The 15,497-nt window shown below is 38.1% G+C and overlaps 1 protein-coding gene across 2 annotated transcripts in view; it reads right to left on the reverse strand.

The window, feature by feature from the left end:
* Positions 1-1,101: 1,101 nt before the first annotated feature.
* The window catches only part of btaf1 (BTAF1 RNA polymerase II, B-TFIID transcription factor-associated), a 91,777-nt gene continuing 77,381 nt past the window's right edge, over positions 1,102-15,497 (reverse strand). For both annotated transcript variants that reach the window (XM_080205578.1, XM_080205577.1), the window contains exons 32-38: positions 14,513-14,643; positions 14,102-14,227; positions 10,809-10,961; positions 9,148-9,359; positions 6,814-6,973; positions 5,052-5,222; positions 1,102-2,729 (exon numbers count right to left, since the gene is read on the reverse strand). In XM_080205578.1, the coding sequence (XP_080061704.1) occupies positions 2,589-2,729; positions 5,052-5,222; positions 6,814-6,973; positions 9,148-9,359; positions 10,809-10,961; positions 14,102-14,227; positions 14,513-14,643 (1,094 nt within the window). In that variant the 3' untranslated portion in view covers positions 1,102-2,588. The remainder of the gene's footprint in view (positions 2,730-5,051; positions 5,223-6,813; positions 6,974-9,147; positions 9,360-10,808; positions 10,962-14,101; positions 14,228-14,512; positions 14,644-15,497) is intronic.

Below are 15,497 nucleotides of genomic sequence, written 5' to 3' on the forward strand. Positions count from 1 at the left end.
ACTAGGTTCCCATGCAGTCCCATTGCTACAGGATGACCTGCGACCATCTTCTCTAGCACTCTGACATCTGAGGACAGTCCACGAGACCCATGCCACAACCGTCTTTGGACTTGCTCCTGCTGCCTTTCCTGAAAGCGTCTCTCCGCAACCCATCTATCCAGACTTCATTTATTGCTGCTGTTGCACCAGTCTTGGTGCCTCTAGCACCTGGCCCACACTCCCTCTTCACTGCTCCAGGTCTAGAAAGACTGGATGAATCGAATTATCCACTACCCACTTTACTGGCATCTGCTCTAGAAGTGAATTCACTCCAAGCCTGGTCAAAGCACGAGCTTTTTAGCTCTGCCTGAGCTATCTCTCAGCTTGGCAGCTTTACCTCTCTGCATCTCTAACCTGCACCTCCTCTATGCCTGTCTTAACTACCCCACAGCTCCTCTGAACTGCATCACAGCTGGAGAATTCATTGACCTCTCTTCTCCTTTTGAAATTTTCAACTCCAATGGAAGGCAACTCCACAATGGCTGACCTTTCCCCAAGAATGAGGCCTCACCTAGGTATGACAAGGTTTGACCCCTGTATGTTGAATTCAGAAGCTAAGATTTAATGTCAGAGGCATGCAAATGGACAATTACCTCATCAAGCTCAATTGCCTTTCTGCATATGGGATCACTATCTCCTTATCCACATAATTTGGCCCAGAGTTCCTGACACAGCCACCAAAATGGAACACCCCTCTGTTCCAGTTCCTGATCTATGGGCCTCTGTTAAATTCCACTCTGTGTTCCATGTGTTTTTTTTAGAAGTTGGCAAGTATAGATACAATGCTTGCCATCTCCTGCGATTTAAATCAAAATCTTTGCTCACATCAGGAAATCCCTTAATTACCATTCCTTACCCTACTCCTGCAACCTTCTCTAATCTAGCTCTATGTTCAGGGCTGTGGCCTATGTCCCTCTGTGGCCCAGTACAATTAGAGTTTTCAGCTCTTTGTGCCTGGAGTTCCCTCCCTAAATATCTCTACTTTGCCACTTTTCCAGTTATTTAAAGCCTCCTCTGCCATTTTATTCTCACTGCTTATCCCAGTGTGTAAAATTTATCACATTAAATCTGCAAGTTGCTTTTACATGATTTACAAAGCAATAACCAAGTTTTTTGCCAAATACAAAAAGTTACATTCAAATTGTTCTTTGCAGGGACCAAAATATACTGGAAACAGTTACAGCATCTGTATCAAACATACAAACCATAAACACTCAGTTTACATACTCTACATTTCCGCAGTAATAAATGTAAAGACCTTTGGTTAACCTCCAGTTAAGTCCAGATCAAACTAACACACTGGCTCATTGTCAGTGTTGAGAAGGGTGTAAACAATGAACAAGGCATGAATGAAGCTACAGTGCAACATTTTGAGGCAACACTAGATGATCAGCAATGCCGTTGTACACAAGGCATCAAGATCAAGTGTATTAGGTAAACCCAAGAACAAAGGAATCTATTTAACATCCACAATTGTCTTAAGGCAAAGAACAAATGTAATTAAATTTCTAAATCAATAGACTTAAAAGTAACAGAACTAGAGAGAAGTTTAAAATAAACTGGAGTTGTAATATTTGACTCAATTAATAAATTTTACTATTACAAACTTAATGTGATCCTTTAAATTATTTAATACAGATATCTGCACTGTTATGTATTCATATTGATTCTTAGTAGTTGTATTAATACATTCATGTATTCACCGAAAGTGGCAACACAGGTCACCATCCGAGAAGAGAAACTGCCAGAGTGAAGAAGCAGCCATGAGGGAAACACCACTTTGTAAATAAAATTCCGTCATTTTTAACACTCTATGCTTCCTAGCATCAATTGTCCACTACGCACCATGTACCATAAAGTACTGCAGCTATAAATGTACTGCCACTGTTCAGTTATGAATAGTCCATGTGAATGATGCAGATCAACATTAAAATTCATGCAATTTGATCTTTCAATTGAATTTTATTTTCAATCCAAGGAATGCCATGGACCATAATACTCAATTTCAGAAATTTTGTTTTTAAACCCAAGTACAAAGTTATTTCTATTTAACATCTACAATCATAGATCTGCAAGTAAATTGAAAGCTATCACTAATACGCAGCAAAGAATTAATTTCCACTGTGGAAAAAGTGGAGGAGGTCTGTGTTTTCAATCAAATTCAGATTGTGTACTTGAATACAGAAGTTACTGTATCATACATATGTCACATAATGGCATAAATTCCTTAACTATAGGAAAATCTTTTCCTCAAGAACAGTTTCTTTGTTTCCTAAGACATCAAAGAATGTTGCTTCAAGTATATCTGCTCTGGATAAATGACTAAATGTAAAATTGTAAAACAGTGCAAATAACTAAGCCAAGATGATTATTTGCTCTAATTTTTTTCTAAAACAATGGTTTTAGAAATATCCACGTTATGCTCACCCTCTTCAAATGCCTGTATTTACACATTATTCTCAGCATTTCATTATACATTGCTGAAGCTTGCTGAATATCAGCAGAACAATCCTGTCGCACGGCTTAGCTGCAATTATGTTAAGTACATCTTATTTCAGCGAATGCATGAAATTATCCAAGTTATATTCTGTGTCATATTGTTGCTGATCCCAAAGTTCTCCAAGGTTTTCCAAGATTGCTTTTACAGAAGGCTTCTCGGTGGAACTAGATCCTTTATCTTCCTGGCCATCCTTTAAAAAAAAAGGTATAATCAGAAGAGAAGGTTCTTTGTCAAATCATTTAGCAACAAGGAGCCCAATCCTTTATTCAAGTGGAAGTAGATCAGGATTTCTCCAATTAGAGCATAAGATAGTTTAAACTTCAAGGAGCATTGTTGACTGTAGACTGTCCTCATTGAGGAGGCTTACACTTAAGTGTTCTGTTCTTTGGAGACCCTGTGCTACAAATTGAAATGTTCATGGGCTTTGGGTTCTATCATTATATTGAATGCTTTCTTCTGTGCCTTGGCATCACATTATTTCATAGAACAGCAATGAATCAGCGTTGGAATCATAGAATGGTTACAGCAGAGTAGACCATCGAGTACATGCTGACTCGAAGAGCAAATTAGCTAGCATCACTCCTCTGACCACTGATTTTTTTTTTGACTACTTCAAAGATGAGAATACTTGCTGGAGGGAGTTCAAGTCAAATTAATAATACACTGCCATTAATTCAGACCTATGTATATTTAGAAACACATTTTCTTTCTTCTTTCCTTGCTTTCTCCTTCCAATTTCCTGACCGGCATGTGTCACAGCTTTCAACTGTGTTGTGAAATGATTTTCAAGTTCCATCTAAAATAGATTCTCAGTCTCCAGTGGATCTACAGTAGTAGTGGACAGAAAGCATAGACCTCAGTACAACACTGCTCTCCCAAGACTCAAAAAGGTGAAAATGCTAAGGGCTGGTGGGGGGGGGGGAGGGGTTCACATTTATGTTGAAGACCTGCCCTTCAAAGCAACATAAAAATAAAGCTAAGTAAAGCTCAAAATTTCTCAAGACAAACTATCATCTTTTACCCAAACGTAAATTATTACTAAAAGATTTCCATTCCTGCTAATTTATGGCCTAATGCAAATCATCCTAGTTCATTTAAAGTCTCTATTAGTTTAATCTTTTTAGTCAGTCAACATTTAAGAAATGCAAGTACTTTATTTTGCTGAAGATGGTGATAAAGCACAAAACAATCTCAACTATCATACAGACACCCTGAATATGTCTTAGGAATGTCTACGCTGGTATTACACAAGAATTGTAGAATCATCCAAGTTCTATTCCTTCTTTGCACCACAACATATAGAAATTGAAGGAAGGTCTAGATACTCTGTTTTATTCAGTGTCTCTTCTATTACATTTTGAAAGAATTGCCAGAAAATACATTGACTTGTTTTCTCGCATCTGTGGAGGCCTGGTTCTTCACTGTCTGTCATTCTGATGATGTCACCAATGGGAGTCTTTTATGCACCAGATTAGGAACAATGATCAGATGCTTATGGACCCCCGTGGAAATATATGGCATTAAGCTGTACAGTATTGACAGGAAATCGAATGGCTTGGTACAATTTAAAGGTGCAGTTGTCAAAGGAACTACAGGTATCTTCCTTTTCTCTCATCCAAGGATTTTCCTCTCCCTCAACCTTGCTTGTTCTATTTCCCATTTCCATCCTGTACCTTCCCTGCTAGAAACGCAAGTGTTCCCATTGTCCTTACCTTGAGCACCATATCAGCATCCACATTCAATGGATCATTCTCCACTACTTATGTCAATTCCTACATGAAACTACTACCACATTCCCCCATTCAGCATTCCAAAGGATCTATTTCTCTTTCACAACATCCTTATCCATTCCTCAACAGCCTCCAACAATCACTCCCCTTCCCATGTCTGTGCATTCCCAATGTCCAGAGCCCCAAACACTCCTTTCAGGTAAAATAGCAACTCATCGCCACTAACTCCATCTTTTGTTTCTTTGCCATTATTCTCACTTTGCTTTGTAATATGATCCCTTTCATCATTTAATCTCTCCAGTCTTCTACCCAATCACCCTGCCTCTGTAATTGCTTAAAATCTGTTACATTTAAAATGTTACATTTAAAACTGGATGCAAAAGTCTAAAAACACGTACCAGCTGACTCAAGAACAGTTTATCCCTGCTGCAGGTTTTTGAATGGACTTACCTTGCATTAAATTGATCTTTCTCTGCACCCTAGCTGCAACTAGAACACTACATTCTGCATTCCTTTTTTCTCTATGAACGTGTATGCTTTATCTGTATTGTGCAGGTAACACTACTTTTCATTATATACCAATACATGTGACAATAATAAATCAAATCTCTAACTTTTCCCCAAGTTCTGAAAAAAGGTCATTAACATGAAACATTAACTCTGATTTTTTTTCTTCACAGATACTGCCTGATTTGAGTACTTCCATTATTTTGTTAGTTTTTTGTTTGAGATTTCCAGCACCCATAGTATTTTGCTTTGGATTCAATCTTTTTCTACTTCACCTTGTCAAGAGTGAATAAATCCAGGAGCTGATCTGTCCCCATGCTCTGGAAACTTGCATTCTCTTGGCTAATGACAGTATTTGCAATACTCATTTTAAATTTTTGTAATCCCATGATCTTCTCTTCCAATGTTCCTCTTGTTATTAATCTATAAACATTAACAACCCGTTTCTGTAAGATAAAGAAAAACATGTTTAAAAATTCAAAGTAGTGACTTTTCACCCAGGTTCCTTGGAATGAGAACCTGCACTAAATTGTCAAATTCCATGCTTTTATTTCTACTTATTTTATACCGTCCTCTCCCCCACCCATCTGAGCCATTCAAAAACTTATGTCTAATTTCTCTTACTTATTTGATATTATCTCATGTCTATCGTTTCAGTTATTAAAAACCAATCCCTATTTTCCATTTAAGCACTTTACAGTTAACTATAATTTTCTTGTCTTTCCTCCCCCCTTCCCTTTATTTTATTCCTTTTAAATGCTTTCATCTGCAATACCCTCCAATGCAAAAAGGGGTCTGAAATGTTAACTTGGTTATCCTCTTCACAGATGTCAAATGACTATAGTGTTTTGAGCATCATCTTTGTTTATGGTCTTTTTTTTGTCAATTTTACTTGTATTCAGTGGAAAGTTGGTCGAGGTAGGCCAAAGTCAGCACATTCAAGCAAACAGCACGGTTACAACCAAAAAGAAAAACATTTCCTCAGCCATAATCAACCAAATGTGTAACATTATTTATGGAGCTGAGTTAGGTGACACTTATAGCTTTGTAACAAAAATATTATAAACATCTGAAAACTAAATATAATAATGTTGTGTCCCTAATTTCAAATATTAGTTCTGGTATTTTCTTAAGACTTGTGCTTGAAATTATAAATAAAAGTTTTGTGTGGGGAACCTTGGTGATAGTTGATTTGGTAGGAAAAGCACTCTCCAATGTCACTAATGACTTCAGCTCCATTAATCTAGGCTGCATTTTTAAAATATTCATTCACGGGATGTCGCTAGTCCAGCATATATTGCCAATCCTCAACTGCCCTCTTGAATTTGGAGGTGAGCTGCTGCAGTCCATGTGGTGTAGCACACTCACAGTGCTGATACAAAGTTCCAGGATGCTGACTCAGCACAATAAAAGAATGACATTTCACAAATATAAAATTAGGATCAGGAAGAGTATTTAGTGGTAATTATGAAGAAAATGTGCCATTAAAAACCCATCTATACCACACTCAATGGGGCAAAACCCTAATTACAGAGTGCGATTAAGTAATATAGAAGTGAGAGCTCTTGTCAGTTCATGATTGAAATGGACTACAGTGCACCCTAGGAAAAACATATGCTCTCAGCAATTTCTGGATTCTGTGCTCCTTCAAACTCCTGAAGTGGCTGTCAATTTCAGGTGAAGCATCGACGGCAAATATTGAGAGTTTTGTCATCGTGCAAACTCTGGGCCTTTAAGATTCTGTCATGAGAAGTGGGTGTTGTTGGCAAGACCAGCATGTTGCCCTTTCAATTCCAGATTTATTTATTGAATAAGCTGCCATGGTGAGATTTGAATCCTTGACTCCTGAGCACTAGTCTAGCCCCTGGAATACTAGTTCATTGACATTACCACTATTTTTCCCCCACTGAAAGTGCACTTTAGGTAAAAGAAAATAACCTACAATGTCTTAAGCAATTACAGTGTCAAAAAAATCTGATAGCCTTCAATTTTTACAATACAACGTAATGGTTTTAAATATTTCAAAGCGCACATTACCTGTCCAATGCGATGAGCCCGATCCATTGCTTGCAGATCACGCATTGGGTTCCAATCGTGTTCTACAAACACTACAGTATCTGCTCCAGTGAGATTAAGACCTAGGCCACCCACATGGGTGGTTAACAGCAAGACATCTATGGAAGGATCATTATTAAACCTAACAAAATACAAATATATTAGTCAATTAATATTTATAATTCAAAGTGTACTTCATGCTACATTCACAAGCTATCTCAGATAATTCTATTACATTACTAGACGCTAAAAGTGAACTGGACTACAAGTTACTATTGGTTTCTCTACATTATTCCTCAGTCACCAGCCCCACTTCTCCTGAAGTGGATGTTTGCTACAGGCTGTACCAGTCTTTTGGTATGACAAGTAGCCATCCTTTTTGCTTGAGGCTGGACTGTATCATGTCTTTCAAACAGTAGTTCAGTTCCTCCTCACTCTCCCTACATGAGCCACATGATAGGAGTGGGAATCCTTGTTGATCTCTCTTCTCTTGTCTTCATTGCTGAAACAATAAGCTATCATCACTGGATCAACAGAGTGAACTGGAATCATCTGGTCCAAGTGGCCTATTGCAGAACATACTGTACTTAACCATAGCAGACTATATAAAATAGTAGACCATTCAGCCCCTTGAAATTGCTGCACCACTAAGATTGTAGCTGATCTGTTTGTGTTCCTAATTTCACATTCCCATCCACCCCCAATAACCTTTAACTCTCTTGTCTATCATTAACGGTTTTAAAAATATTCAATGACCGCCTGTATCACCTTTTGTGTTCTAAAAGGGCAACCCATAATTTTCAAAGAATGCCCCAGTTTACGTATCTTTATCGCCTGGTCAGCAACACTGGAGGGTGATTTTGGGGCGGTTCCAAATCGCTAAATTACATGAGAATATATTTTTTCCAGAAATCATTTGCTTGCCCATTCTGTTTATTCAAACTGGACGAGCCAATCATTTTAGTACAAGTCATTTTTCTTGGCCAATGGCATTCCATCTTCTGGTAAGATGCGAATACTAGGTTTGGAAAGTCCAGCATTTCCACCCACTGTCTCCTGACAACCTATTATGCAAATCCAGAAAGTTCAAAAGTTTCCTTTCTCTTATGATGCGTACTAGACAATTTTTATCTGGTGTAATGCAAGACCTATTCATTTGCTTGTCTGAGAACTCCAGGTCTATCTGGAGTCCATACTGATAAAGACCGTACTCTCTGGCTGTATTGTTTTTAAAAAATGTGGCTCATCTTACTCAGCTTTATCCCATTATGCCTCTGGGCAGTCTATAGTTGGTCATAGTGTACATTTTAAATACGGAATATGTATAAAAACAAGTTTAAGTTACTATATGTGTCTCTAAAATATTCTCCAGGCACTGGAGACTTCTACATACTTTATTCACTCTGACTGTTAGTCATTTTTGGTCCCAAATTCCCTCCTGCACTCTAGTTCTGGACTCATCCACAAAAGGAAACATCCTTTCCACATCCACCTTATGACTATTTAGCATTTTACATACTTAAATCAAATGACCCCTGAATCTTCTAAACTCCAGTGGAAACAAGCCCCACCTATCCTCATAAGACAACCGCTCATTCCACGTATTAATCTGGTAAACCTCAACTTCTTCCAATGCATTTCTATCCTTTGCAAGATAAGACCAAAACTGCTCAAAGATTTCAAGATGTGGTCTCACCAATTCACCTGTATAACTGAAGCAGGACATCCCTACTTTTATGTTCAATTCTTCTTGTAATAACCGAAAGTATTCCATACATCTTCTTTCTTGTACCTGCATTCTAACTTTTTGTGACTCGTACACCAAAACATCTAGATCTCTCTGCACTTCCGAATTCTGCAGCCATTCTCTATTTAATTAATACTGTTTTTTATTCCCCCTGCCAAAACAAATAACTTCACATTCTCCTGTATTATACTCCATCTGAGAGATTGTTGCCCACTTACTCAACATATCTATGTCCACCTGCAACCTCATGTCCTCTTCACAACATATTTCCTATCTACCTTTGTGTCACCTGCAAATTTAGCTACCATGCCTTGCTCCCCTCATCCAAGTCATTGATAGAAACTGTAAAATGCTGAGACCCCAGTACAGGCCCAAGTCAAATGCCACTCATTACATTGTGCCAATCAGAAAAAGACCTTTTAATTTACTTCCAGCCAGCCAATCTTCTATCCATGCTAAAGTGTTACCCACCACAGCATGAGCTTTTATTTTCCACAATAACGTTTGACGTGGCAACTTATCAAATGCTAAGTATCATTACCAATGCGGTTCTTAGATAGCTTACTTACCTTGCCACAATGGAATGTCTCTGGCCTGCAGGCACACTGCCATCCAATCTTAAGTAAGTAATACTTGACATCTGAGGTTTAAGCAAATCATGTTCTACAATGTCCAACATGCTCTTGAGCTGACAGAAAATGAGAACTCGGTGTTGAGCTACAACAGACTCCGTACCATTTTCTGAGGCTCCACTACTGCCAAGGCCACAGTCAAGCAGCAACTAGAAAAATAATTAGAGAATTTTTTTTTTTTACCCAGACAAAAATGTAATTTCAAAAGAACCTGAATGCAAACTGAAAATTGAAATAAGAGTGCCATGTAATATGTTGAAGACTTAAGAGCTCTAGTGTCTACAGCCTTCAGTCTTTGAAACTCGTGCTATTATAAAGCAAACTGCTTTGGGTCAGTTCATTTTATAATTAAAAATTACAGGAAAAACAAACCATTTGACCCTACAACCCTGTGACACTATGTTCCACGTGATTTGTGGATACTTCAGCAATGCATTCTGCAATGAATACCAGCTGAATGAAATCTTCATGCACCATCACTAACATTGCCTATTCCCACTTCTGTAGCACTGTTCAGCTTCATGCCTAACTCAGCTCATCTGCTGCAGAAATATCCACGCCTGTTACCTTGACTTTTGCAACATACTGTTGACTGGCTTCCCACATTCTACCCTCTATAAACATATGGTCATTCAAAACTCTGCAATCCGTGTCCATGTCCACATCAAGTTCCATTTGCCTATCATTGCCATGCCTGCTTAACCTACATTTGTCTTGATTTTAAAGTTCTTATCCTTGTTTAAAAATCTCTCCAAGCCTTGTCCTCCCTATCCCTGTAATCTGCTTCTACCCAATATATCATATCTGCACTCTTCCAATTCTGACACTTCTGCGTATTGCCCATTTTGATCATTTCACCATTGGTGGCCATACCTTCAGTTGGCTTGGCCCTAAGCTGTGGAAGTTCTTCCCTGACATTAGATAAAACCCACATGCCTTTCTTGCTGAAAAGATAAACTGGCAGGCTTAATGCTACAGAGAAAACGACCTAGATGATTGCGGTTTCCCCAAGTACTTTAAAGCCTAGAAACAAAAGTTAACAATTCAAATATGCAACCTTGTTTGTCATTTACAATGACCATTTACATAATTAAAACACTGCACCAGAATTGGCTAATCAAAATGGGCAGGCACTGTTTGTAGCAGACAACCCTGATCCCGGAATAAAATGTGTTGGGTGGATAGGTTGCTGGAATGTAGGTTAAGGAAACAAGTAGAGCCAGACAAAGGTGGAACATGATCAAAATTTCCAAACCGCTTCAGTAAATTAATAAGGCAAAATTACTAATGAAGCAATGCTGTATACTAGCATGTGCGCGCGCACATGAATGTGAATGCAAGCATGAGTGTGTGCATGGAGAATATGATTGTAATTAAAAGAGGAAAAAAAAATCCTGTGAGCAACTCTATGGCATACAGCTTTCAAAACTATCTGCACATGAAAATACTTGTGATATTTAAAACTTGCTTAAAGACATTATATGTCTTATGTCTTAAAGACATATTAAGACTTCAAAGTGGCCTAGATGAATAATCACCCCAAGCACAATACAACATAAGGGCAAAGAAAGGATGGTGCACTAAATTTCAGACAATACCTGTTTTAAAGCAGAAAGTTTAGGAGCATGCTGAATATCATGAAGAGATGAATTCTGAGCAGCAAGTTGTTCTATAATATGCTGGAATTCTGGATGTTGTGAAGTCAGTACCAGGGCTGGATGATTGCAGAGTTTCCTCAAGTACTGCAAGGCCTGGAAATAAAGTATCAGTTCAAATATGTTAGCTAGTTTGTTTTAAGATTTTTAAAGTTCATTTATTAGTGTCATAAATAGGCTCACATTAACACTGCAAAGAAGTTACTGTGAAAATCCCCTAGTCGGCACACTCTGGCGCCTGTTCGGGTACAGATGGGGAATTTAGCATTTTTTGCCTCCTGACAATTTAAGTGACATCGCCCACCATGAATTCTGCTGCTGGCGTTGTGGAAAATTCCGCCCAAAACCATTTCAGCCAAGGTACCAGGGAGCTACGTGTATTCATGGAGCCCAACCAGGGAAGAACATGAAAGGAAGAAATTGTGGGAAAATAAATGAATCAAAAGAAGTGACAAAAGAACTTGCATTGTTTTAATGTCACAGCAATGGAAACATTCACGCAGATTACAATGGACAACCATTGTTTTGTCTTTTTGCTGATTAGCAAAAAATCAGGCTAATAGTCTATATATATTTTTAATAGTTTCTTCACATCAGATGTAGCTATGATTTGGGAAGCGATAAGGGATACGACAGTACAGCAATAAAGAACAAGTAGGGCAAGTTTTGATTCAGTTGTAATACGAATGCATTGGTGATCAGTTTATTTAAAGTTTAAAGATAGCCATTTACTATGACTGCTTACAGAATCAAAATGGTGCAGAGTATTTAATGATAATTTATCTAAATTTTATTCGCAGCCAACATTTTCTATGCTTGCAGGGAGGTAATACCACATAACTAGTTTTAAGCTGCAAAGTAGGTATATGGCATTCATACTTTCCTTTCATGACTCATAAGCAGAGTGACAACATTGCACTATATTCATATGCTTCCCCACACGTATCTTCAGCTTTAGTTAAGAAGCCTGCCTCATATCCTCTCCCTACCATAAACCTCTCGCCAGCTCTCCACCAGTCAGCCATTTAGTTCTGCTAAGATTTCATGTTGATTTAGGTACAGCAAACTTAGAGGGGGGGGGGGGGGGGGAGTTGGGCGGCGGCAGAAGATTTAATAGCAATGGTAGAATAACAGATGTGACAGAATGAGGAAAGAGAACAGGAATCAAGAGGGAGGGACAGGGGAAGGAAGGACAGAAGCAGCAAGGGTAGAGGATAGAGGAGTGAAAGATAGATAAACATTAACAGACTATACTGACTGCAATTCTTGAATTGCAAACTTCAAAAAGCATATCAAGTTGAAGGACAAATTGTGCCTTTTGCACCACGAATTTGAGTTCTTCAAAAATCAGGACCTAAGTTTCAAAAAGTTAAACATCTTATGTTTTATTGATAATTAGAGGAGATAAATAATCTGAAAAAATGAGAAAGGGAGCTATAGAAGGCAAAAAAGAAGAGTGCAAGTAATGCAAAAGAGACAACGAAAGCACACAAGACATTCATACACAGCGAGACAGTATCCTCTGTATCAACGTTGATGGAATTTGTCCAGAACAAAATACAGCATCTATATAGTTTCCTGTGTTACATGGCCTCATAGTACACCAATGCTCTAATTCATAGAATGTGTCTCTTCTCCATTATAATCAGCAAACACTAATACTGTACAGTTTGTCTATAAAAATGTTCCTAAGTGTTTCACAGTTGCACAAGAACACAGATGGAACCCAAGTACTAGGGTTAACTCAAAATCTGGTCAAAGAGTTGACTTTAAAAGGAACTTAAAGGAGTTGGAGAGGGAAGTAGGAAGCAGAGATTTAAGGAGGGAAATGGGTCTTAGCAGCTGAAGACATGGTTGTCAAGGATGAGGCAATGCATGAAAGGATGGAATAGAGAGTTTGGGGAAGAAATATTTCAACAGGTTAAAAGATTGGGGGGAGCAAGATCATAAAGTAAAGTTTATTTAATAGTCGCAAGTAGACTTACATTCATATTGCAATGAAATTACTGTGAAATCCCCTAGTGGCCACACTCCAGCACCTGTTCGGGTCAATTCACCTAACCAGCATAAATTTCAGACTGGGAGGAAACCAGAGTACCCAGAGGAAACCCATGCAGACATGGGGAGAACGTGCAAGTTCCACACAGACAGTGACCCAAGCTGAGAACTGAACCTGGGTCCCTGGCACTGTGATGCAGCAGTGCTACCCTCTGTGCAGAAAAATTGAAAATTTGACTGATTTGGCCTACATTGGCTGACAGTTGCCCAATCAGAGCACATGGGTAATGTCAGAAGGACAGTGCAGAATAGGAGGCAAGAGAGATTTTAATGAGCTAATATTTACAGTTAGTGGGGAATGAGGAGTCAGCTGATAAAGCACTGGAATAGCTAAGATGGTTAAGACATGAATGAAGCCATTGGCAGCCAAAGGGCAGATACCAGAATGGAGACAGTCAATGTTATGGAGGTAGAAGTAGGTGGTGTTTCTAATGAGAGCGAATGGAGTAGAAACAGTTTATGGTTGATTGTGCAATATTTCAGCATCCAGTCTGATTCAGCCTAAGACAGATGAGATGTACCTACATCCCATTTACAAAAAGAGAGGAAAACAACAGAAGTACTTAAGTTTGTTAAATGACTACTGATTTGGCCTTGCTCCTAGAAAATTGTCTGATCCATCTTACACAGATGAACACATCTGGTCTCAGCTCTATGGGGATGTTCTTGTCAAGGAACAAAACTCACTCAATCATTTTGGGCTTTATGTTTCACCCTATCAACCCACTTCATCAAACTGCTCCACTCCTTGGTCCCTGTTCAATAATCTGCTTTCCTCTATGCGATCTACTTCGTACATTGCATTCAACTATCTCCACGAACAAAGACCCACAAATTCTGTTTGTTACTATAAACAATAAAATTGAAATGATTAAAGCGCCAATTTACAAATATAGCACAGCATGTTGAAATCTGTTGCCTTACCATGCAAATTAATAGACCAATGTGGGAACACAATGCAAGTTACTCATGTTTTTGTTTTGAGACAAAACCTTTCATTTGTGTTGACAAACCTTATATCACCATTGATTACTTCCATCAGTAGTTTTAATAATTTAGAATTGATCCAAAATAAATGGAAAACTGAATGTAACACACTTAGCTCTTGCAGAACTAGATCATCCTAATATTAGCCTCAGGTACAGCTCTGTTTTGGGAGGATCAAGAAAATCATTTACCTGAAACACATGTCCAGTCGCCTTCAACTTAGGTTTTTCATTTTCTTCTGAGAGTGTGCCAGTAGATATTGTTTCTTCAACATCACACTTAGCACGTGATTTAGCAAAATCTTCATACAGCTGTACCTGTAAATAAAAGAACATGGTGTCAAAGCAACCATGAAGTGACAAGGAATAATAAAGTACTATCAGTCCCTTAAACATTTGTCCTACAAAACACTCTCCATTTTGCCATGGTCATTTCAAAGAATCACAATTTTATTGCCATGATTCCCAAACAATTTTCTTGGATTTCTTAAACTTTCTACAAAGTAAAAAGTGAAATTCAGATCATTAATTAAATTGATGAGAAAAGAAAAATAGATGTCTCGTTGGACCTTTCGTCACAAGATGTGTGATTTGACAACACACCTGTAAAGTACTGAGATTACAGTAATAGTCTTGAATAATCTTGGGTGGAAGATCCTGAAGAACATCTTCTTTCATTCTGCGTAGCAGGAATGGAAGTACTTGTCGATGTAATGCTTCCATTGCAAGAACACCTATGGCATGTGGATTGCATAATGACAATGAATTTTAACTATTGCACTAATAGAAAACTGAAATCTCATCACATCAAATTACTCTTTAGCACATCAGTTAGTATCCTTTCAATCAAAAATATTGAGGCACAATTACAGACAAGTTCTACAATACTTTGAATAAGGTAAATTAATAAAATTATAACTCAAAGCACTCCTACTTAATAGACAAGCTCTAATAAAATACTTTTATACTCACTATTATTTTTATATATGTTTAAAATTTATTTCAATTTATTTGAACGATACATTTAAATTTTATCAAAACGTTTTTAAGAAAAGGGAGTTATAATGGAGGAGAAAGGTCACAGTCTAAAGTCGGTGACTACCTTAGATTGTGACTTTTCTCTTCCAACTTAATATCACGTGCATTTTTGTCTCACTGCAAAAATCCTTCCTTCCCCCTTCGGGCTACCTGTCCCTTGTTCTTAAGTATGCTACTTCTTTGTTGCAATCTCTCCCAGCTCTCACTAATCACTGCTCCAGCAATTCCACCTCTCTAATACAGCATAATATACAATACAAAATGATATCCAACACTTCTCCCTCTCTTCAAATGCTGAAGAGTCCAAAGGACTCAAAACCTCAATTCTTGTCTTCTCTTCTGACAGATGTGCCAGGCCTGCTGAGTTTTTCCAGCATTCTCTGATTTTTGTTTCAGATTCCAGCATCCGCCATATTTTGCTTTCATTTCAGAATTTCTTCACACTTCTGACTTTGCCCTGTCGATGGTGGCCAGACTTTGGAAATTCAGCAGGTGAGTTACTCGTCCCAGGTTTCTAACTTCCACTAGCCACAGTATTTATGTGACTAGT

The sequence above is a fragment of the Carcharhinus amblyrhynchos genome, chromosome 17, assembly GCF_965287045.1.
Source record: "Carcharhinus amblyrhynchos chromosome 17, sCarAmb.v2.hapA, whole genome shotgun sequence".
In the NCBI taxonomy this organism is placed as follows: domain Eukaryota; kingdom Metazoa; phylum Chordata; class Chondrichthyes; order Carcharhiniformes; family Carcharhinidae; genus Carcharhinus; species Carcharhinus amblyrhynchos.